This window comes from Gadus morhua, chromosome 6 (genome assembly GCF_902167405.1).
Source record: "Gadus morhua chromosome 6, gadMor3.0, whole genome shotgun sequence".
NCBI lineage: Eukaryota > Metazoa > Chordata > Actinopteri > Gadiformes > Gadidae > Gadus > Gadus morhua.
This window is the reverse complement of record NC_044053.1, coordinates 16218628-16244603: the sequence shown is the minus strand read 5'-3', so window position 1 is coordinate 16244603 and position 25976 is coordinate 16218628. Positions and strand designations below refer to the sequence as shown.

Here is a 25976-nt window from a genome sequence, read left to right as displayed (position 1 = left end):
TAATATAAAACATTTTATGACGTATATAGACAACAACATTAAAAAAGCTAGCGTCACGCTTCAAGTTTTCAATCTTAACGTAATTGTATTCTACAAAGAATCAAAGATAAATCTGTGGTCAGTGCTCAGTCAGCCAATCACTTGAATCAGAAATGGCACATTGAACCCATGTGACATACATACTGTACATCCAAGGATTTCTAAAACACATTTACATTTCCATCTATAACATTGATAAACTGATAAACAACATGTGCACAAAGTACATTCTCTGCCAAAAATGCTTGTGAGGGATTTCCGTCTCCCATTTGCATAAGATGTAACATGTAACATGTGGTGACAATATGGTTCCCTTTCTAGTAGTAAAACAAATATCTATAAAGCAGAATAAATTCAGTTTGTTAGGAACTTATTTTTAAAACATATATATAATATAAATAGTCGTATTGTACTTGGTGCAGGTTTAGTGGAATAACATATGTGAATATGAAACACCTATAGGCAGACATCAAACAGCTGCAAAAAACTCTACATCTTTAATGAATGTGGTATGTGCATTTCAGAAAAACAACAAAAAGTCAGTTTTAGTGATTTTTTGACAGTGACCATTGTTTTCGTAACATTCTCGATTCAAAGACTTGACAGATCTTTAAAAGAAACATTCAGAAATGTGATGCAGACCAATGGCACAGCAGTAAATTCAGCAATTGGTTTCAATACACACATGCCGAGAAGAAAAATTACACCTTCTGCTATCGTTTGGCCCTTAGATGCCCAAATTAAGCTCAAATGTAATATTTTATCTGTACACATCCAAACAGAAATATTGAATAAAAGAGCTTTGACGTTTTAAATGTGCATACAAAGAATACAAACTATATATGTGGGTGCACTACAACGTTTAAAATATACCATCTTGGTGTGTTCGTTATGTGTGAGAGGAATATATCAACCCAGTCCTTTCTCCCTGTTGACATCCACTCCACAACGCAATGTCTTTGAAAAGGGCGGCTGAATCAGTGTCTCAGACGATACACAGCCATCTGATCAATGTCTGGACCATCTCCTGGTCCCGGCCTCTAACTGCTTAGGTCGTTTCCTGGCTCAATATTAATGATTTATAAAGGAATCAAAAGGGTCCATATCTTCTATCGTATCGGTATGTAAATACTCACTTACCGGTATATTAAAAAACAAGGAGTTGAATCAATTCTAGATTGATGTTATTTGTATGGGGATTTTCAGCTAAACTGAAGACATTAGGCAAATGGAAGAAATTTCTTAAACTTGTTATGCAGCTGAACTGCTCAAGGCTTTTTTTTTAGAAAGGCCTTTAGTGCTTCAAGCAGGAATCTATATAAACCAAATCATTAAATGCTGTAATTTAGCGCCCTTAGAACGGCTCCTTACAAAATAGAACACATCTCTGAAGTGCGATGCATCATGATCAAGAGCACTATACTTCCACTTTGTCGCGGTGGTGATTTGAAATGCTGTTAACGATGCATATACTGCGTATTCCTATATGTATATATAATAATCTGCATTAAAGTTGCAAGACTTCAAAACACTGATTAGATTGTTGGATGAAATCGTTATATTCACAGCGTATGGGGAGTGACGTAAACAAAAGCGACATCCTTTTTTTTTTTACACCAAAACAGAAAAGAAACAAAACCTAATAACCAACTCCTGCCATTGAAGCTAAAACTCAAGCCATCTGCTGCGACGCCCGCCCCCCCAATCAACCCCGCCCTCAACAACTACAACGACGATGACGACCTCTACGGCTATCCTACTACAATCCGCCCCCTGCCCCCTCCGACCCCCAAGGGCCGCGGGGATCCTCCTTGTCCCCCATCGCCCTAAATAACACCGCAGGAGTGGCGAGCGAACCTCATCCCCTAGACTCCTTCCTTTTGCAAAAATCCCCCTCCCCTGCCCCCCCGCCCCCCCCCCCCCCCCCCAACAGGCAAGAGAGAGAGAGCGAGAGAGAGAGAGAAGAGCCCTCGGGCGGAAGCTCTCAGGTGGCGTAGTCATCCTCATCGTCCAGGTGATAGTTGAGCGTGATGACGGCGCTGATGAACTCCCCCAGCTCCACGAAGTCCGCCGTGATGATGTTGATGCCGTTCTCCCCCGGCCGCTGGGACCGGATCCACTGCATCATGCCCGGCAGGGCCCTGGGAGGGAGGGGGTAGGGAGGGGGGGTTGAGGATGGAGGGCACAGCATGTGAAGGCGGACGGACAGACGGGCCAGATGGACAAGTGTCTTCATCAATGAGGCTGCTGCTACACCGGCTTCATTGATGAAGCCAGCTACCAGCGGAAATACAGTTTCTATGTGAACTCGATCACCGGGAAACTAGAAATGCGTACGCGAGCGTGTGCGACACGCATGGATGTGCTCTCCATGTGTCATTGTCAGCGTGCGGGACCGGGCGTATAAGCACCCAGAGCACAATGCTGCTCAGCAATGGTGATTGGACTGCCATACCAGAGCCGGCCAATGGGAGATATTTGCCATAGTCGGGGACTAGGCAGGACTAAACCCTGCCGGGGCTGTCTGCCCCGGCACGATGACATGTGTTGAAGAACAGGGCAGGGCAGAGGCGTCTTTGACACTGAAGGACACGCACACAGCGTGTGTGTGCCACGTGTATCGCGGCTGGGCTCTTAAGCGCTGTCTGCTTGTCTCGCCTTTTACACTGGCAGAATAATCAGGACGATTACTAAATAAATAAATAAACCCGCACAAAGAACAGGAAAAAAAATATGTGCAAGACACTGTGGCGGTTCTTAGTATGAATTATTCATGCCGGTCAAATTGGCGGCTTTACTGTTTAGGCTTTCAACCGACTGGTAACACTAAGAGTAGCGAACAAACGGAGATTGAACTAAAATTGGGCGCGGCAGCACTAGAGAGAATTGGAGGCTCTAATTATTTTTTCTGCTTCTGCTGAAAGCCCGCATGAGGTGGGTGTTGTTTGTGAGGAGATTCCTACTGCCGTGTCTTTAGGTTTAGCTTTAAAATGTCATGTGGCTCATTTGTCTGTCTGTGTCTGTCTCTGTGTGTAGGCGTGTGTGTGTGTGTGCGTCCAATTGTACATTTAGCATTATCAATGTGCATCAATGTCTCATCGGTCACATCCAACATGAAAAGCAAATGCACACACACACACACACACACACACACACACACACACACACACACACACACACACACACACACACACACACACACACACACACACACACACACACACACACACACACACACACACACACACACACACACACACCTCTCTGTGATGGTTTCCCTCAGACCGCTGGCCACTCCTTTCATCACGGTGCTGGCTTTGGGGGTCAGCACCACCTGGGAAACAAAGAAGGTGCCCTTCCTCCTGCAGAGGAAATGCACAACATTACACACTCTGCCCTTCCCTTCACCTCTCCGCTCTTCCATTGACCGGGCTTCTCTTAAAGGGCAAGGCAACGCGTCATAAACGCTATCTTACCACGCCCACACCATTGCAGCAAAGGACAAGCTTCCCATTTCAGGAATACTTCAACGGAATTTGTGTCGTTCTGAGTTGCGTTCCACACGTGTTGTTATGTGTTCTGTTGCTGATTGGGTTTAAACTGGAGCGTGACTAAACAACATTGTTATATTGCCAATGTGCTCAGATTTCCATTTTTCATTACATCTGGGAACCCCAAAAAAGGGTTTTCCACTGTGTGTGCCGGATGATTGCTGCTTTGTCTGCTTTGTCTGGTTAGTCTGGTTAGTCATCTCTTTTGCATTGAAACACTTTCAATAAATATAAATATAACTGTTTTAAATATAACTGTTACAAGGCTTTGTGGAATACTAGATTCTTATTGGTCAATTATTGTATTCAGCGGCCTGTTATTGTCTGAATATCAGACCACTGCTATGAGTAACCGTTGCTATGGACACTACAGTATTTCCAATCAAATGGACAAAAGGTTGGTGTAGGAAGCTGGGTTTATATTGGACCAGCTCGCTGTACATCGTCCCTTACCTTATTTAATCATCTCTTAAATATAACTACGCATTTAAATGAACAGGGTATCCTAACAGAAAAAAAGAAGGAAAGAGACAGACACATAAAGTATATTCATGTTGAGTAGAGATCCCTCAACACCCCAACAAATAATAAAATAATAGAATTTCAGCTGAACTGGTTCAGGTCAATGTAGTGCAAGGGGCATTTTGTGCCAGCCAAAAGGCCCTGGGTTCCAGCCGCCCATTTTCACAACCTAACTACAGGGGTTAGCAAGATGGCTAGCCCCTACTCTGCTCAATGATTATCATGCATCCGCAGACAATGCTCGGGGCTGATTGCACAGTTAAAGGGGACTTATTATACCACCAGGTGTGAGTGTGATTAGCCTTACAAGCCGTTTCGAAAATCTGCCTAATATGACATCACTAGTGGGTGTGTCAACCTAGATCTGTGCTGGATAGATGAGCAATGTTTACTTCAGTCCACTGGGTAGGCTGGTAGATAGATCTATCCAGCACAGATCTAGGTGGACACACCCACTAGTGATGTCATATTAGGCAGATTTTCGAAACGGCTTGTAAGGCTAATCACACTCACACCTGGTGGTATAATAAGTCCCCTTTAACATAACTGAAATCCAAGAGAAAGGCAGCCCTCGAAGAACAAGCTGATGGAGACAAAAGAGACCATGGCATGGCGCGGCGATGCGTGACATTTACAATCTGCGGTTATTTAATGTATGATCGCCTCCGCTTATAGAAAGCAAAATAAGGAACAAACAAGAGTATGGGGCGGCTGACCGACCTGCGATCGGTGATGGAGGCCTGGAGGAACTGCACCAGCTTCTCTGGGTCGGTGGTATTGGCCCAGGGGGAGGGCATCATCTGGCCGGGCCAGAGGAAAGGGACCTCCAGAGCCATCGGGTGATGGTAGAACACAAGCACCTGGAACTCCTTCTCCCACAGATACTGCAGGGTCAACTGGACCAGAATGAATCCCATGTTAACAAGGGCTGCAGGTAGGTTTTAACTGCTACAACTTAAGAGTAAATCGTTTCGAAACGCCCACAGCCATCCGTCACGTCACAGTGAGTGTAATGCCTGCTGAGACAATCTGTTGTGGTTGCGCCACTCCTGGCTCATGTCTGACCAACCAGGGCATCTCTTCCCTGATGGGTATAGGGGGGCATCGATTTTGCCTGTCAATCACATGTGCGGCGTACCCGTAGCTCAGGTGCATGACTGCAAAAGTGGACTGTATTCATAGTGCCCAATAAAGGCACTGTGCTGCAATAAAGCTATGTTGAGTGAGAAGAAGCACAAACTGCATGTGTAATAGCCTTTATGAATATTGAGTGTCCTCTTCCTTCTTAGAGACATCATGGAAACCAATAGCGATGATGTATTCCATGGTATACCTTCTTTGAAGATCCCTTACATGCTTCTCTATTTTAAGGATTCTTTCAATTTCCCCCCATGAATTACAGAAATCCATGGCAGGGCAACCATTTGAAAGCGAACCCGACCAAATTAAAATAATGAGAGCAGTACTGTATGAGGTTGATAAAGAGAGTTCAACCTCACGGAAGCCATTAATCCAGTAATCCCAACAAAGGTGTTCTCCTGTGGGGAACTCGGAACAAAATCAAAATGGCCTCAGAACACATTAGTAAAATTAATATTGGAAGTTTTGTGCACGCATTTGCCAATAACATTAGAGCAGGAGTTAATCTTGTGGTCATCGACGATGGTGATGATTAAGCTTCTATTTCATTGTTAAATATACTTTAATGAAAGTTGGGAGGGTAATAAATACCTCTTGAGCGAAGATGACGGGACACAGTTTGTCTCCAAAGATGTCTTTGAGCATGGTGACCAGCTTCTCATGGTGGAGGTTCTGCACCCCGTAGAAGTGGTTGAAGTCCAGGAACACCACCTCTCTGGCATGCGATGACAGGTAAGTACTGATCTGTTCCAAGCCCTCCCTGACCTAGAGACACACACAGACACACACACACACACACACACACACACACACACACACACACACACACACACACGCACACACACACACACACACACACACACACACGCACACACGCACACACGCACACACGCACACACACACACACACACACACACACACACACACACACACACACACACACACACACACACACACACACGAGACAAACAGAGAGACAGACATGCACTCAACATCAACAAGACACACAAACACACACAAAAGAGAAAGGCAATACAAAATAATGAATCTCCTTTAAAACATGTAGATATCACCATTTGGATTAACTTGTGAATGTAACACACGGGATGGGAGATGGTGTTTAAAGACAGAGGTAGGAAATACATCACATAGCAGCCCCATCTATCTAGCACTAAGACGCGCTCTCTCTCTCTCTCCACAGACCGTGGCGCTGAAGAGCCCGTGGGCGAAGAACAGCTCATTGTCGGGGTCACGGGGCTTGGTGGAGATGCGCAGGTCGAAGAAGCGCACGCCCGACTCCAGCTGGCAGGTGAAGTTCATGGTCTGCGTCGCCAGCCACTTCCTCATCAGCTTCTTGGCCACCGTTCCGAACACGGACACAAAGTTCTGCACCGTCTCGGGCTGCTCCGGGCCCACTGGGGACGACTCGTCGATGTAGAAGCTGAAAGAGTCATGGGAACCTGTAGTGGACGAGAGGGGGGGGAGGGGGGGGGGGGGGGGGGGGGGTCACCTTGTTATAGATCATGATAGGGATTATCGCCGTGACGCCTCTGGGTGGTGGGTGTTTAACTCCCTGCTGAAGTGCTCTCGGTTTGCAGTTCATTGAGCAAGGCACCTAACCCTTATCTGCTCATTAACGACACAGCTATGCAACAAGGAATGAACAGTAAACACTGGAGTATTGTTGACAGCATTGAATATCATGATGGATTATCAATAATAATGATTGATTCCTGCATACCACAGAAAGGTTCTCCACCTGTGCTAAAATGCTATACTCATGAGCGTACTCGTGTGATCAGGCTTCGGACCTCAGCCAGGAAGACGAAGCGACATTGCTGCTACACCCAGCGCAATTGGAAACAGCTCACTCCAAATACAAAAATGTGTTTTGTTCACACCAACAAAAATAGAAAAACCTTACACTTTCTTCCTTGGAGACGAGAGCAGGACTTCCAACATAAGTTGTGCTAGACCACAAAAAAGCAAGACGGTTTCCTCGGCCATCTCACCAAAAACCGTCAACGTTGTCGACCAACGGTTTTGTGTGATATTCGATTTAGGTTATCTCTGGCATCAGAGAGGTTGGAGCCCTCCGGTAAAGGAAGGGCTTTTTAGCTCCAGAGATGTTAGCAAAACATATATCTCCCGTTCTTTCAAGCCGACAGCAGATATATCTTGAAGAGAAATAAAACACCTTGTTTGAGCCGTCCCGTGACACAGAGATTGGGCTTTTAAAGGCATTATCAGCCATTATCAGCCATCATCTCGGGCAGCACCTTGTTTCAAAAGGTCATGGGTTCTTTGAGGACCCATTTTCTGCACCCGGATAGAAATGGGAGAGTTGATTTCAAAGACATTTTATTTTTGTTGCGTAGCGGGCGGAGGCCACAGTGTTTTGTAACGGGTGACAGATGGGTGCATAGACCTCAGAGTATAACATGCAATGTCCGAAAGACATACTGTTTGTGACTTGACAGCAAATCGTTTATGTAGTTCAAATAAATCACTCAAAGCTGGCTCTGAAGGAACTTATTTCTCCCACTCTTTCAAGCCGACAGCCTTAGGGATTATCGCCGTGACGTCATTGGGATGGAGGAGAGGTTGTGGTTTGGGTTTTTATCTCCCATTGCATTGAGCTGGGCACCTTATCTGGGCCTTTTATAAAAATGCATGTTTTTGTATTTATCCTTTTTTAATGTGCGACCAGCAAAGTGTATATTTGGAACATATAAATACATTCCAAAGCAACATCCTCCACAGATAAATGTTAATCTCTCTCTGAGCTCTAATCCAAACTACCACTACATGATGTCTCGATCGACCTGTAAAAATGACCTTGTGCTTTGACACTAATGGTTCTATCTGACCGCTGATTTTTTTCCCTCTCGCTGCAGGTGAATTGCTTTCCAAATACCTGTTGTCTTGCTGGTAATGCCCAGGGGACGCCATGGCAACAACATATCAAACCAGCCAATGTGTTATAATGACAAGACTCATAGCCTTTTTTGAGGAAATAGCTTGGCTTCAAGTTTACACACAGCTGAACCAAGTGCCCTTCTCAACATCCTGATTCATAACCTTTTTAACGGCTTATCCAGTTACAGTCTTAAAATGAAAAACCAGTAGAACAAAACCTGATAGCAAGGTCTAACTCTAGCCGACTGTGATATAAAAATCGAATTGAAATGTGCTGAAACATGTCTCTGGTAGTCGTTCTTTCCTTGAGCAAACAAATGTGAACACACTGGGATCAGCACGGTACCTGTTCATCTGGTAGTCTCCCCCCCTCCCTCTTTATCTCTCCCCCCTTTCTCTCTCCACAATAAGACATAATGACTGCTGCTCATCCTCTGATCATTACACACAGAAAGAAACCCTGAAGCAGCCCCACACAGTGACTAAACCAGGGACCTTCGAAACGTTTGGATCACACATGGAATATAGCGAAGAATTATTCAGCAAACCCATGTATACAAAGTGTCTTACATGTACTGTGAGGGACATTCAATTCACTACACCATCTTTCATCCTTGCAATTCTCAAACAATATGCCTTGCCCATTATACAGCTACGTTTGTTTTGTCCTCTCATGTCTATGTATGCGTTCGGTTACATTGACCAGATGCACCGTATCCTTACGGTATTCCACCGACCTTTGCTGTGTGGTTATTATCTCATTAAACTCTTGGGTGCAAAAACCCAGGCTTGATTGCCCACACAACGAAAACATGAAATAGGTCCCTGACCAAAGCAGTTATGAACCTCACCTAGACGAGAGCAAAGGCTTCTTTCCAAAGATTTAAAATGTCCTCTTCACACACACAAACTTTTTTTCAAAGGTGCCATGTCTGTCATATGTCGATATGTCGTTTAAAAGTAAAGTTAAAAGCATAGGGGGAGGTCAAGTGAAATAGAGGGTTACTTCTTTGTTGGTGCACATCACAGTATCTCAATCCTTCAGTCGCTGACCATCAACTGCTCTAAGCGTTGGCGGCCATCTTATAAAGTGTCACAACAGAACTACTACTATTACAAATCACTGCAAGCTAAGATTAAATTAAAACTTGTTCAAACACACAAAACTAATGGTATAATGTGAATAAGGGTTAAAATAGCTTACGGGTTAATGGTAATAGCCATAACTATAAAGGATAAACACAAAGACTAAATCTTTATAATGTCCACATATACACTGCCTGAGCAGCCCCAGTGGGAATAGAGTCCCTCTATTAGCGTCCCTGCAGCGCTACCATGCTCTACTAATTGTGCTGTAGGACCAACTCAAAACAACATGTTGGCCCTTGTCAATATCTTGGTCTCGTAGCCTTGAGTCCTTATGCGTTAGAATTAATATCAGAGTAGTTCTCACTCTGATATTCCTTAAATTAAAACAAGGTGAGCACATTATATTGCATCATCAATTGTACTCCCCGAGAGGCCAAGCTATTTCCTTTAGTGATTATATATGAAGTATGCGGCTATTAAGCAATTACGGCAATTAACCTTATAATCAGAACAATTATTTTAAAATCGCCAACCCTGGAGAACTGATGATTGATGATTGCTAATAAATAATAATTGAGCATTAGCAATTGTTTTCCGTCTACGCATTATCCACTTATTTACAAAAGAATACGATAAATATTTTAAGTTATATTCTCCAGTTAATGTATATTGTGGTATGAGAGTGCTGAGTGGATGTTGACTCAATCTGTGAGATTGCAGTGGATATTTACCACAACTAAGCTGCTAATCTAGAACCTTTGTGTGAACCCAGTACTGGCTTAGTTCAGTGCTGTTTCAACCAAGTAAAAGACCAACATTCTGGGGGGAAAAACCCAGAGAAAGCTGTTGCAGTTGAATTTGTTGACGCATCAAAATAAATTAGAAATACACAAATAGTATGTGCAGCGTGAAAACTCAGAAGCTAACACTGCTAGCACAATCATCGACAAAAAAACCCCCACACAATTTTCCCTGCATAACGCATTAATCCTGTCTTCAAGTATTGTAAGGGAAATGAAATGTGTCTGTGTGCTTTTGTCTCTTCATCTATGGTTTCTACCTGTGTCGCAATGAAATATCAAAACAAGGTCACTGTGACTGGGCATTGGCGAATACAATCATACAAAAGCCACATTCCCCGATCAAACGGCCAAGACTAAATTGCTTCTTTTTTTTTTACAAAACCAGCTGTAAGGAACCCAATTTTTGACACAATTAAAAACAGAAAAACCTAAGTCTGAGTTGATTCATATTACATTGACATAAGGAGATATTCAATATCACAATCATTGGATGAAAAAATAATTCAGGGAGAAGAAACTTGCCTCTACATTCAGAATATCGGTGTTGGCAATATATAATACATTACTACATTTTCCATTTTGAACTTAAAATTGTGTTGGTGTCGCGATTGTGGTTATTCCAAGAGTCAGTCATTTAGTCTAATTGATTATCTGTTCTTTCTATCAAGGGCATTGGTAATTCCATCATATTTATTCAAGAACAAATTTGACTGTTGAAGGGGTGCACATTAGAAGAACACATTCATCCCTCTGCATCTGTCACTTCATCAAATTTTCTTTCAAATTAGATACACAAAACTAAAAGGGATTTAACCGAACAAGATTCAGGATCAAAAATATGGATCATAGATTCTGTCAAAAAAACAACGCATTACATCACAGTTACTCAGACCTTCTCTTTCCGCAGTGTCATGGCTGCCACACGGTCGACGAGGTATGTCTGTCTCAATAAGGACATTTCTCAATAAGGACAGTTTTCCTGTTTCGGTATGGAATCAAAAGCAGCCCGTCCGTGCTATCAGGGGTGGCATAAGTGGGCCTGCCCGACCTCTGAGACCCAACATGCTTTTGCGCTTATCAAAAATGGACTTACCGTAAGTAACACCTTGGGGTTGAACGAGCACTTGGCAACACAGTAGACCTAACGTATGGTGTTTAATGTGCTCCGCTATAGGCTGTAGTATTAGGTAAGGTGAAAAGCCGATATATCTTTTGAGTTTGGAATCTGAACTCCATACTCAGAGCCTTGACCCCTCATTTATTCAACGGCCTAAACACGTTCTGCTGTTCCCCAACGAGCAAGTGATTATTTATATTATTTAGGCCATGGACTTAAGATCTGCAATACTAAAATAATCCTTCTGACTATTGTTGACACATACTCTCGCTCTGTCTTGACGTAGGTCAAGACAGAGCGAGGTCAAGACAGAGTCAAGACTTGAAAATTGTAAAAATATTATATTATTATTAAGTAAAATCGGCGTGCAGCAATAATATTCATCGTACATAATGTAGTGACGTTTCTCAGATTTTCCTTGTTCCAATTAACATCACTGGTGACTGACTGCAGACTAGATTCTAACAATGCTTGAGTCCAAAAACGATAATGTCCAGAAGTTTGTTGGGTTTGCAAAAAAGGTCTTGTGGTTTATTTTGTACAAAAATCAAAGAAAACTGACTGAGAATACTTAAAACAAACAAAGAGCAGGATGTGGGCCAAGCCATTGTAGAAAAACTTTTGCTGTGTAATCAGCCACACCTGGCATTCTGTCCATTTCCTATTATATGCACACAGGCACTCAAGACCTGTAGAGGTCACCAAAAACAACCATTGCACACAAATAATACTAAACTGAATATGGCTCCTACACACCGGCCCCTAATTGTATAGGTGTGTAACAATTACAATTATATCAATCTAAATAAGAAGGAGCTACTATATGTGCCGAAATACATCAGAAATAAGAGATTATTTCAAGTACATTTCAATCTTCTGTCTCCAACAGCAGGCAGATCTTGGTTATAGGCCGCTCAAGAACACTTGTCCTCGTCTGTAGTTTGACAGAGCGAACGAGACCCTTTGAGTCAGCAATGGTTTCCTTTATCCTGGCAAGCAACCAAGAGCCGCGGGGCGCTGTTGAATCCACTATCATCACCACATCTCCAACTTGAAAGTTCCTTCTTACTGCACACCACTTTTGTCTCTCCTGCAGTAAGGGCAGGTACTCTTTCGTCCAGCGCTTCCAAAACAGTTCTGCTATGTACTGGATCTGCTTCCAGCGACGTCGAGCATAGAGGTCTGATTTTTGAAAGAGTCCTGGGGGCAAAGCAGGCTTGGTGTTCAGGAGAAGAATGTGATTAGGTGTCAGTGCTTCAAGATCGTGTCGATCAGCTGAGACAGTTGTTATAGGCCGACTGTTAAGAATTGCTTCCACTTCGCAAAACACAGTACACAGGCCTTCATCATCGAGAGTTTGTTGATGCAAAACTGAACAGAGTATGCATCTCACCATTCTGATAAGTCGCTCCCACACTCCACCGTGATGAGAGGCAGCAGGGGGGTTGAAACTCCACTTCACTCCATGTTGTAGCAGGGAATCTTTGACTTGGTGTTGATTCAGTGTTAAAAGAGCTTTCTTTAACTCTCTCTCCGCTCCAACCAGATTGCTTCCATTATCTGATCTTAGATGTTCCACTTGTCCTCTTCTGGAGATAAATCTCCTTATTGCATTTATACAGGAGTCTGTATCAAGTGAGTGAGCGACCTCCAAATGCACTGCTCTGCTTGACATGCAGGTGAATATGACACCGTATCTTTTCACGAGGCTCCTTGCTTTCTTTACCTCGATGGGCCCAAAATAATCAAGTCCAACGTTTGTAAATGGAGGGTTATCTGGTATTAGTCTTTCAACAGGTAAACCTGCCATTTTCTGTTCTCCTGGTCTTCCTCTTACGCGCCTGCATTCAACACACTTTGAGATGATCTTTCTTACAGCGGCATTTGCACCTGTAATCCAGTATTTCTGGCGCAGCTGCGAGAGAACATGGTTCCTTCCATTATGACCAACATTTTCATGGATTTGGCGAAGGATAAGAGAGGAAATATGCATGTTCTTTGACAGAATAATAGGATGTTTGCTTTTTTGAGGCATAGCTGATCTGTCAAGTCTACCTCCCACTCTCAAAATCCCATCCTCCATTACTGGGTCCAACTTGTAAAGGGGACTTGACCTTTTGACCCCAGATGGCGCCATTTCCAATCTGGTCATCTCTTCTGGGAATATTTGTCTTTGGCAGAAACAGATGATACATTTTTCTGCCGTTTCAAGATCATCGATATTTATGTGTTGTTCACTTATAGCCTTCCTTCCCATCTGCTGTGAGTGAGTCACTTTACTTTGTGATCGTGTGTATGGGCGATTGACACAGGATTCCTTTTCTTTTCTCTGTTTTACTAGAGATTGCAAGATACCTTTTAACTTTAATATCCATGCCACAGCCTTTCTTAACTTCAGCCAACAGGAGAAATAAGAGAGCAGTTGGTTGGTAGGGTTTTCCGTTTCCTTCAAAACAATATTATGCACAACCAACCTTACTTTGACTTCAGGATCATCTGGATTAAGTGCATGGGATTTCAGGGTTGCACTTGGCCATTCACTCATTGGCCTCAACAGGAAAGTTGGTCCCTGTATCCATCTTTTTCCATCCACAAGTCTTCCAGCACTAAGTCCTCTAGATGCATCGTCGGCTGGATTTAACTTTGTCTCCACATACTTCCATTGTGATACCTTTGTGTTATCTCTGATTGTTGACACTCGATTTGCAATGAAAGTATGGAATCGGGTATGCTCGTTTGCAATGTACTTGATTACTGCTTGACTATCAGTCCAAAAAACAGAATTTTCCAGTAGCAACTGCAATTCTGCTCTGAGCATTTTGTCCACTTTGACTGACAACATAGCAGCTGTCAATTCCATTCTTGGGATAGTGATATTTTTCAGCGGCGCAACTCTGGCTCTTCCCATCATAAAGGCCAGAGAGACCTCTCCTCTTTTGTTAGTTAACCGAAGGTAGCTAACTGTACCATAGCCATAGTCACTTGCATCTGAAAAATGATGTAGTTGGGCATGAACTGGTTTCCCAAAGTGTATTGGCTTAATGCAGCGGTCTACTTTAAAGACTGCCAGCTTGACAAGATCAGAAGTCCATTTTAGCCATTTCTCAGACGTCGCTTTAGGTATAAGTTGATCCCAGCCATGATTTTGTTTGCAAAGTTCTTGGAGGAGACACTTGGCAGGCAGTGTTAAGGGGGCCAAGAACCCAAGAGGGTCGTAGATTGAGCTCACTACAGATAGCATTCCTCTTCGGGTTTGTGGCTTTTCTTTGACTTTGATGTTAAACTTAAATGCATCGTTTTCAACACACCACTGCAAACCAAGTGCTCTTTCTGTGGGAAGTTTATCTTTGTCTAAATCCAGTTGTTTTACTCCTTTTGCCCTGTTTTGTTCTGGAATGACGGAGAGCACTGCTCGGCTGTTGCTCATCCATTTTGTGAGGTGAAATCCTCCCTTGTGGCATATAGTTGAGAGATCAGTGACAAGCTGTATGGCCTCCTGATCAGAGGGTAGGGCTTTTAGACAGTCATCGACATAGAAATTTCTTTTGACAGTGTCAGTTATTGCATGGGGAAAATTGTTCTTATTGTCCTCTGCAACTCTTTTCAATGCAAAACTTGAACAACTGGGGGAGGACGTGGCTCCAAACAGGTGCACAAGCATACGATGCTCAACTGGTTTACGGTTCACATCACCTTTAGGCCACCATAAGAACCTAAGAAAATCCACGTCATTTGGGGACACTCTTACTTGGTGAAACATTGCCTTTATATCAGTCATGACTGCGACTGGCTCCTGACGGAATCTGGAAATGACCCCGACAAGTCCATTTGTCAGATCTGGTCCTTGTAGCAGTTCTGTGTTTAATGACATTCCTTGGTAAGTTGCACTGCAGTCAAACACAACTCTTAGTGATTTCTTTTGTGGGTGATAAACCCCATGGTGTGGGATATACCACACTCTTCCATCTTTCCTTTCCAGTTGCTCTTGCGGCACCACTTCAGCATATCCATTATCAATTACATCTGAAAGGAAATCAGTGTACTCACTTTGAAAGTGTTCATTCTTTTTTAATTTTCTTTTCAGATTCACCAGACGCTGTTCTGCGATCACTTTGTTATTTGGCATTACGGTGTTTTCCTTTCTGAATGGCAAGTGTAGTTGGTAATGGCCATTTTTAAGTACAATTGATTCATTTGCAATTTTCATGAATCGTTTATCTTCTATTGACATCTCTGGCTTGTCATCTGCTGATATCTCTTTGAAATCATGATTGTATTGATTGATTAACATTTCATTAACATCTATGAGAGATATTCTATTCACAGTGGCAGTGGGACAGCTGTCCTTGTCGCTGTTGTCGCTGACACCTAGTGGACCATTAATTACCCAGCCCAACATGGTTTTCACAGCATAGGGTCCCTCTTTAGAGCTATGGATCACTTCCCAGGGCTCCATAGCCTTTGGAACATTGGTCCCAATCAGCAGCTCCACTTCAGCCTCAATAGCTGGAATATGTACTTTATCCATGTGAGGCCATTTTGCCAAGTCCTCCTGTTTTGGAATGTTATTCTTTGTCACCGGTATAGTTTTCTGTGTGAATACTTTTGGCAGGGGGATGAATTTGTCTTGTTCAAGTCCTGAGACTTCTAGTCCTGTTATGATATGTGATGGAACACACTTATCTTGGCCCATGGTTCGAAGTAGAATGCGAGTCCTCTTGCCATTGATGTTGAGTTGTTCCATTAACCCTTCGGTACAAAATGTGGCAGTACTTCCATTATCAAGGAAGGCATATGTCTCTATGGTCTTGTCACTGGTGTTACTTTTGATTTTGACTGGCACAATAGAAAGTCTGCATTCATCACTACCGGCCCCAATATGACCACATGCCTGAAGAGAGCTCACCATTTCCTCTGACGACTGCTCTCTTGGTTTGCCATTTTCTTCTCTTGTAATGTGGAGGAGTCCAGGGTGGGTTTTGTCACAAACATTACAGATTAGACGCCTTTTGCAATCTTTACTCATATGTCCTTTCATAAGACAGCCAAAACATATTCCTTTTTCCTTTAAGAAGTCAATTTTGTCTCTATGTGGCTTTTTCTTCAGAGCATAGCATGACTCTAATGTGTGGCCACCTCGGTTGCAAAAGAGACAAAGGCCTTGTGACTGGTTGGGGATTTTGGATGTGAATTTTGGTTCAATGGTGTCAGTATTTGTTGCAAAACTACCTGTTGCTTTTAATTTGAGGGGGGGGTTTACTTTTCTTTTAGCTCTGTCGACGGTTTGATCTTGAATGTTGCCAAACACTGGATCAGTGGATATTCTCACTTGCTTCTCCAGGAATTTGACCAGATCCATTAGTGTTGCTCTACTGCACCGCTTCTCTTGTAGCTCGCATACTATGTTTCTCCATCTTTCCCGCATTTTGTACGGAAGTTTCATGATTATTGCTTTTATATTTGAGCCGAGATTAAGTTCTTCCATAAAGTTCATTTCTTCCATGACATTGCAGCAACTTCTGAGGAATAAAGTGAATGTTTGCAGTGCCTTTGGGTCTTCAGACTTGATGTTAGACCATGAGAGCGCCTTGTCAATATAGGCACTGGCAACTTTGTACTCATTACCATAATGTTCATGCAGCAGACCTTTTGCTTTAGGATATCCCCTCTGTTCACTCATAAGTTGGCAGCTTCTCACAAGTTCTTGTGCCGGACCTTTAGTGTACTGTTGGAGGAAATGCAGCCTGTCTCTGTTGTTATCAGTTTTAGACTCAATAGCATGTTCGAATGACAGTATAAAAGACTGGAACTGTAATACGTCCCCATCAAAAATAGCAATGTCCTTTTGGGGCAATAAAGAGAGTTGTTGCTGTCTAACAAGAATACTCGTTATATCATTTTGCCTTTGGAGAATACTGCATACGTTGTCTTTACTTTCACCGTCCTGTGATTGTGTTGTAGTCTGCATACTTTGGGTTTGTCTAGGAGAGGAGATCTGTATACCTTGGGTTTGTTTGGGAGAGGAGAGTACTTGGGTTACAGGGCTCACATTTTGTGTTGGACTTATCTCAAAGTCCCAACCAGCTGTTTGAGTTGCGATGTGAGGTCTACTGAGCAGGATGGGAGGTTGGAATTGAACTCCTTCCTTTGGACGCACACTTGGCATTTCATCAATGGGCTCTTCCACTGTGTCACTCACAAGAAGGTCCATTCCTTTGGGTCGATACCTGTCAACCATGTCGTCATAATAAGCATTCATGCCATCCATTGAATTTGAGTCTATTTGTTCCTCTGCAGATTTATACACAGTGAGCTTTGCTGTTGTAGCTGCTAATTCTGTATGCAACTCCAGTGTCTCTCTTCGTTTCCTTAATTGTTCCTTTTGCACATTTAATTGTTCCTCCTCTTCCTCCAGAGCATGCTTTTGCTTCAATGCTTGAATCCTTGTTTGAATAGCTGCCTTTTCAGCTTCAGCTCGGATCCTTGCTGATGATGTGGAGGATGTGGCTGAGCGACTTGATCTGTGACTTAATACTGCAGAGATACTGTCCTCAGGTGCCACATTATCAACATTTAGTCCAATATTGTCATGATCAATTTCTCCTTGGATGATGGTATTTTTCCATTTTGTGACAGAGGCCATGAATGCAGTCATATCACCCACTTTTAAAATATACCACTTCTCAGTATCCAATTCGCATTCTTCTTTTGATAATATAAGTTGGTATGCTTTATGAGTGTTGTTAAACTCTTCCACAAGTTGTCCATACTTTGTCATACTTTCATTAACCTCTTCTTCATTTGTAATGTCTTTCATCAATTCCTTCACAATGTTCATTCGTCTGGTAACTTGGCACAGTTTGTACTTTCTGCTTGCAAGTAGTTTGGAAACATTTTCTAATGGGGCCTTTTCCAAAGATCCAAGGTCCCTTTGGACATCATCCTCAATTTGAGAAGCCATTTTGTCAGCTGACTTCAGATTTGATTCTTCAGCCATATTTAACATATCAGATATGTCACTCTTTTCTTTTCACAGGAACAGTACATAAAGGCAGTATTGCTGTGTCAGTTGATAATCATGTTCAGTGTATCTCTTACTTTGCCAGCCCACATAGCATCAGGTTAAGAATCAAAGGGTCAAGGTCCTGACTCATTTAACATTCCTTTTTGTTTGTTCCAGTCAACTTCATGCATTTCAAAAGGCTCCACTCCAATAGCAGACTTTCAATCCCGAAGTTACTTCCATGTTTCTGTTATGCTGTCCAATGCACAACTTCCTTTTCCAATTCCACAGTTTAAATGAGCAGGGTAGTCCTTCACTTCAATCCTTTGTTTCACATACCACTCCTTGATGCTACTGGGCCTCATGCTGTTTCATCATGTTGCAGAGAAATCCATTGTTCCTTTGTTGCTGCTTTCTCCATGTCCAGGTTTTCCATTAATCCATTTTAGTGGCAAAGTTTTTCTACCTTTGTAGTGACGTTTCTCAGATTTTCCTTGTTCCAATTAACATCACTGGTGACTGACTGCAGACTAGATTCTAACAATGCTTGAGTCCAAAAACGATAATGTCCAGAAGTTTGTTGGGTTTGCAAAAAAGGTCTTGTGGTTTATTTTGTACAAAAATCAAAGAAAACTGACTGAGAATACTTAAAACAAACAAAGAGCAGGATGTGGGCCAAGCCATTGTAGAAAAACTTTTGCTGTGTAATCAGCCACACCTGGCATTCTGTCCATTTCCTATTATATGCACACAGGCACTCAAGACCTGTAGAGGTCACCAAAAACAACCATTGCACACAAATAATACTAAACTGAATATGGCTCCTACACATAATAGCATCAATCATTATGGTCAAACATATGATCAAGTAGCCAGTATGCGACCCAATCGGAAGGCCCATTTCAATCCCTTGTTCATACGAACGCCGCCTAACCATGAGATGCAGGGACAGGGAGGGGAAGGAGGACCGTTTGGCCAAAAAGGTTCAGATCGTCCAGGAGACGCAACCTCTTGCACAATTAATGGATAATAAGAGCAGCAGCAGCTGTTGGGGTGAATAACAATGCGATTTGGTTATTCAATCATAATAATCAGCAATAGTCCCTGCCTTGATATGAAGGCCATTTGGTTTGGGTGATGGCTTCAGGGAGCAACGCAATCAAAGGGAATGCGTTTCGCGGAATTTGTCGACTGCCTGGCGTTGCTGATTACAGTTTATTTGATGAAAGTTGATCTCTGTAGTGCGGGATGCGTGGAGTATGTCAATAAGCCCGCAGTCGTAACAGCAGACATGATGGTATAAGAGGTGAGCGGTCACCGAGACCCGAAAGCCGCCCATCAGAACCGTTCTGCATCCGGGCCTGCTCTAAAGTCAATAGAGGTGGAAGAGACTGCAGCACAAAGGACCTTTAGCTGTCTTGCCAAGCTGTGCCCAGTGATGGAAGCTGTAATTTTTTACTGAAAGTCAATGGGTTTGACAGGAGGCTACATAGAAAGCAAGCACCGCTGGTTAATGCGCTTTCACCGTTCATTACACCACCAAAAACAGCACACTCCATCTTTAGCCTGCTAAGAACACACACAAGAAGAGAGAGAGTGAGAGCTAGAGAGCTAGAGAGCGAGAGAGGGACTTAGACAACTTGGTAAGGGAATAATATAAAAGAGTGAAGCAAGATGTCAGAAAGTAAGTGGAAGAACACGAAGAGTGTAAAGTGACAAAAGGCGTAGACAAAAATAAACTAATGTCAAATAGATTCCGTGGTGGAGGGTGAGGGAAAGACACACAATGGCCTCAGACACCCTGTCACCCTCTGCTCTCCCTTCCTCTCCCCAGGTGACTGTACACGGCCGATAATTGCACACGTCTGTCTCGGTGTCTTCCTCAATGCTACTCCTTCTGGCATCCGGTTACCTTTCTGGTCCTAAAAAAAACACAGCTCTGTTCCTCTCTGTCCTCATCTCTCCATTAATCAATCAGTCGGCACGTCTTGCCTCCCCTGGTGTTATCGGGGCAGAGCAAGGCAAGCAGAAAATGTCTGCGGGGGCATGCTGCTTGTTCCTTCCGATGACGGGGAAATATTGAACTTTTTTTTTTCAACAACAAAGATAAATGTCCTCCCACTGGAAACTCAATTAAGCACCAGTGGTGAGGCGAAACCAGGCCTGCTGAGAATCCATACCCAACAAATCAGGGTGTCCTTTGGATGACAGATGAGTTCAAACGAACTGTGCCACATGGATTGAAGTAATCCAGCTGTCTTGCAGGTACACAGAGAATGAGGAGGTGGTCCTGAATTGATGACGAACTGAAAAAAAGGTTGCCTTACTGCAATGCACAACCGTCTTTCAGTTCATGTTTCTTAATGACAGTTACTTACTGCGAAGCCATTTTGTCTGCAAACGTAAGGGGTTATTCTCATACCTTTAAGTTTGTTCTTGTAATAAAGATGGTAGAAATGTATTCGTACTGGTACAAAGATGGAGTTGTGCCTTCAGACTGTTACATAAGAGCAATTGGTTTCTCCATCGGCACATCCTTTAACAACAAGCCCAAACTACGAGTGCACATCTTTTTAATTTTTTAGATTAAACGAGTTGCTGGAGGAACAATATTAAAGGATGTGCACTTGGTGAAACCCATTGTGCTAATGTAAAAATAGTTTGATGGCACAACTCAATCTTTAAACCAGTACAATTATTTTTGAGTTCACAACTTTTGTTTTACATATGCACAGAATATTAGCACATTATTTTACAAGCAAAATCTTAAAAAAAACAGCACATACCCCTGTTACAAGGGCTGTAACAGGGGTGTCATTTCTGGATCTTTTTTTGTATATTCAGTTGCCAGCTAACTATATACAGAATATATATATATATATATATATATATATATATATACCTACTTGCTATGTAGTGATCCAACCCCCATGATAAACCTGCACCATAGCCATATACATTTTTAGTCATCTTCTTTTGAAAGGTTCAATTCTCTATCCAGCCACATATCTGGCCATCTGTCTGTCCATTCATCTAGCAGCCCATCCGTCCATCTGTGTCTATATCTCTTTGAGTCCCTGGACTTTAAGGCTGCTTCTATTTGCAGGGTTAACCGAATCCGGAGGGACTGTTTAGCGTCCTCGTTATGGGCCAGAAGGAACAGTGGACCGATTCCAGCCAAAGCACTGGAAGAACAAACTTGCGGTTGAAATCTTCCAGCGGGTTGTTTTTCTTTGATGCCCAAGGGAACCTCTGTTTGTTTCCGTTGCGCCTCATAGGTCAGCTTAAGTTAATGGAATATACTTTCACCATGTTGCCTGGCACAAGTTAAATTATTAATTAGCTAACCTCCAATGAAGCCTTAAGGCGATGAGCCTTTGCTATGCGTCAGGAGGCCTTCGGAAGCGTAATCAGGCTCACTGAAAAACTTGACATGAAAATATGTGTGTGTGTAGTGCTGAATGAATTAGCCCTTTGATAGTATTTGGATCGGTAAACTCCTTTTGGAAATAGAATAGGTTTTAACAACACATCTTAACTAGCGCTACAGGAATGTTGAAGCAAACATGTGCCCTCTGCCAGTGGATTGCAGAGAGCCATTGGGCGACCTCCCTGCTCGGTTTGTGTGACAGGAGAATCCCGTTTCATGGGGACAGAACCATGGGGAAGCAGGATTATCTATCATAGCCTACCTATGCTGACCATCATGTCTGTGCTGACCACCACCAGGCTTATCGGTGAGGCTCAACACCACCCAACTGCCAAATATTGACTTATAGACATAATAATATGTTATACACATATTTTATCATTGTTTAACTTGTAATTATCATGCAATCAGCTTGTGAGTCAGGTTGTTCATACTCCGGCTTTCTTTGACAGGTCACCTAGACCCACTCTCTCCCGCCCTTTGGTCACAGAGCGAGCCCCAGAGGTCACATCCCCCTCCCAATACGTCGTCACCCCACCAGAGTCACTCGCTGCTACCACTCGCTGCTACTACACAAGACAGCATTCCCACTGGCCGGAGGTTGTAGGGATGGGTAGAGGGAGATAGGGGGGAGGGGGTTTATTTTGTGTGGTTTGTAAAATTTTCTGAATCAATAAGATTGTTGAAATTAATTTTTAACAACTGAAATTACATTTTTTATATCAAAGAGTAAAGTACCGAAATAAGGGGAAATAAGGGGAAATAAGGGGAAGTAAGGGGAAGTAAGGGGAAATAAGCGGTGCGGTTGAGAGCTGCTCCCGAATTCCAGGTACCAGTATCCGGTTCAAATGTGATCAGTACCCCACTCTAAACACCACCCACACAACCAACATCCCAATCTTCACCACCGGCTCTAGCACCATCAATATACCAATCTCTAAATGGTTATTTATTATGGTTCTGAATAGCCTGACTATACACCACATTTCAGGCTATGTTCCACCCTGGATTGAAGCTGTGTTATCCTCTATATGCCGACGATACACCTAGAAGGAAAGAACGCTTGCTTCATCCATTCATCTTTGTATTCCCCATCCCACTTTGGATAGAGATTGATGGAGATAGAAAGAGATAGAGCTAGATAGATGAAGTTGTAAAGCCTGACTGAAAAATGGATGCCATTAAAGCATCATCTAATAGAGATATCGATTTAGCCATCTCAAGGTGTCAGTGGGACAAAAAGGGCAATCAGACAAATGGTAAGGATACGAGTCTTCATTATAATGGATGCTAAAGCACTTAAGATACAGCAGTAAGAAGGAGCAGCTATAAAAAATAAAAAAGAACAAAAAAGACAATAATCGTCAAACATGGCCACCCACACATCTCTACAGTATACATAAAGAGCTTTCCAGACCACCAGACACACACTCGTCATGGTGCCAGCCATTTAGGCGCTGTTGGTTAGCAAACCAAATCCCCTCCTCCCTCCAGAATAATGTAGCATCAAAGCACTTAATGCAGGCATGGTTGGATGCAGGCTAGCGGCTGTTTGAAATTGAACTTCATGAATATTAAATCTCTCTGGGTAAGAGAAAGAATGCACATGTGGCTAAAAATAAGAGACGGCTCTTTCCGACACACTGTAAGGATTATTTTAAACAAGATTTTTGTGTTGCTGCCTCCTTTAAGACAAATTGAGTAACAGTATTACAAATAAACCCTATGCATGTGTGACGTCTCAAAAACACACTAACACAGAGATAACCATTACATTAAATGTAATCCTAAACACAGAGGACTGATGCAAGTACACACACACACACACACACACACACACACACACACACACACACACACACACACACACACACACACACACACACACACACACACACACACACACACACACACACACACACACACACACTCTGACACACAAGCACACACACACACACACACACACACACACACACACACACACACACACACACACACACACACACACACACACACACACACACACACACACACACACACACACACACACACACGCATTTGAGGATGTGTGTATAAATCTTGCCCATGGAAGAGCGACAGAAGACCAGCTGAGATGTGGGGCTTCTAGGCCAACGAGGAGTAATTGTACCTAATTAGATTGAGCAGGCAGTGTTTCCAGGCCTGGTGCGTGCATGGCACATACTAGGTGATTCAGCAAGACGTGCTATCATGATAGAAGCTCATGCCCAGACATCCATCCATTATACACCACCAATGCTCGATAAGTGTGCGTGCGTGCGTGCGAGCGTGAAATGTAAATATTAAATGATGAGTAATTAAATCTGTGAATTGGCAACATGTTGGCATGGGCGAAGCATCAGAGAACGGAGCCAAGCTATTTCATCTCCCCAGAGAGACTGATCGGAGAGAGAGAGAGAGAGAGAGAGAGAGAGAGAGAGAGAGAGAGAGAGAGAGAGAGAGAGAGAGAGAGAGAGAGAGAGAGAGAGAGAGAGAGAGAGAGAGAGAGAGAGAGAGAGAGACATACTGAGAGATAAAATTACTTTCTGTAAGTAACTTTGTAAACACGTGATGATAAATGTGTCCCTGACATTAAATTTACCCTCTGCTAATCGGCCGTTTCACCAGAAGTCAAATCAGTGACCGGTTATTACAATCAACGTTGCAGTGATAACACCAGACTTTCTAATTTGGGAGAGAAATTATATCTTAAACATCCAATAGAGCAGAATCTGCAATCATACAATGAAAAATATGAAAGACAAATTGTATTAATAAAACACTCCACTCAATACCCAATTTCAAAACGACATGCCGGTCCCTGACAAGTAAATGACATTCAACAATCTATTCTTGAAATGGTAAATATTTAATGCACTTGTCACAGACGGTGAGTGACAATGACAAGGATACACACATGGCTTTGCTCGCGTGGCGCAACAGGTCCTGTCCTCTTCTTCACCCTAACAGTATAAGACTACACATTATATAACCGTCATTGTTTGCCTATATCCGTACGCCTGCATTAAAACATGCAAATGATACATTTGGTTGTTCTGCTTCCCATGCACACAACGTCGTCGGGCTACACATCGCGCGCACGGTTCTACACGAACGCTCATCGTACAACGCACATACCCCAAAAATGTGGTTGTTTTACGCATAACTTAAACGGCGCGACACCTTACCGGGAATGGCCAGATTGGTGAGCGGGATGGTATGCATGGTCTGCGGTAAACTTGACATCCAGTCGGCGAACCTTAGGTCGCATCTCCCGTGAGACGAAGCCATGCTGCCGCCGTGTAAACACTACAATGCTCGCCTGGAGTGCGCTCCTTGTGCTGCGCTCGCTCCTCGCTCTCCAAATCCACGCACGCAATGAACACTCTCGCCCACACCACGTACACAGCCCGACCGATAGGCTACCCGTTCCTCACACACACACACACACACACACACACACACACACACACACACACACACACACACACACACACACACACACACACACACACACACACACACACACACACACAGCACCAAACAAACACACCCCGCAACCTCCTGTGCGCGTACACGTGGGTGTGGGGGGCGGATTTGTGTTGCTGCTGCTGTGGATGGATTGACAGGATGGATCTATGCATTGCATTGCAATGCATCCAATTCTATTTATACAGTGTTTTCCAATGCATTAATTTCTACTCGTCTAAAATGAATCAAAGGGTGCACTATTCGGACTACAAACCATGAGGCTGGATTGAATAATTTACAATCTAGCCTATTCACCTAGAATAGCATACTTGTGTTACGTTGGGTTATTCCAGCCCCGCAGTTGAATGGGTTGTGTTAATGAATTAATTTAACATCATTACAAAGTGAAAGGTTACATTTCCCCCTTTGTGAAAGGTTAGCGGATGGGGATTAAATTGAAAAACATTCACCAGTAGATTCAAGTAATTCACTATTGAATGCTAAGTCTTTTCATGAGTCTTTCAAGAAAGCTGTGTTTATTTAATGTGCCACCAAAAATGTCGCAAATATATCTGCATTAATGAGATAATGAATACATAAACACACGCAACAAATTGGTTCAATTATTCCGTTGTCCTGTTGATTCTCAAAACATAATATCGGTGTTAACCTTTCCGTTAAGATAATGGTTTTAACTGGAAGTCTCTTAACATATATTCAGGCTACACACAGATATATCGAATAAGGCACTGCCATCGTTTGAGAGGTGGAGGGTTTGAATGAATGGCATATATTGGATTTGGAGCCGCCGCTGCTGGCAAACAGCCGTCCTTTTCTAAACCGTTTGGTGATTCAACCCGCTTGATCTAACCGA

At 43.0% G+C, this 25976-nt stretch overlaps 1 protein-coding gene across 1 annotated transcript; it reads right to left on the bottom strand.

Annotated features, from left to right (window-relative positions):
- Nucleotides 1-1968: 1968 nt before the first annotated feature.
- plcxd3 (phosphatidylinositol-specific phospholipase C, X domain containing 3) lies at nt 1969-25082 on the bottom strand. Its single transcript, XM_030359534.1, has 6 exons — nt 24820-25082; nt 6456-6712; nt 5844-6017; nt 4833-5008; nt 3300-3401; nt 1969-2180 (listed from the first exon to the last, which is right to left on the bottom strand). Exons 1-6 carry the CDS (start codon nt 24920-24922, stop codon nt 2024-2026), a joined length of 969 nt encoding a protein of 322 aa, XP_030215394.1. The 5' UTR covers nt 24923-25082; the 3' UTR covers nt 1969-2023.
- Between the last annotated feature and the right edge of the window lie 894 nt (nt 25083-25976).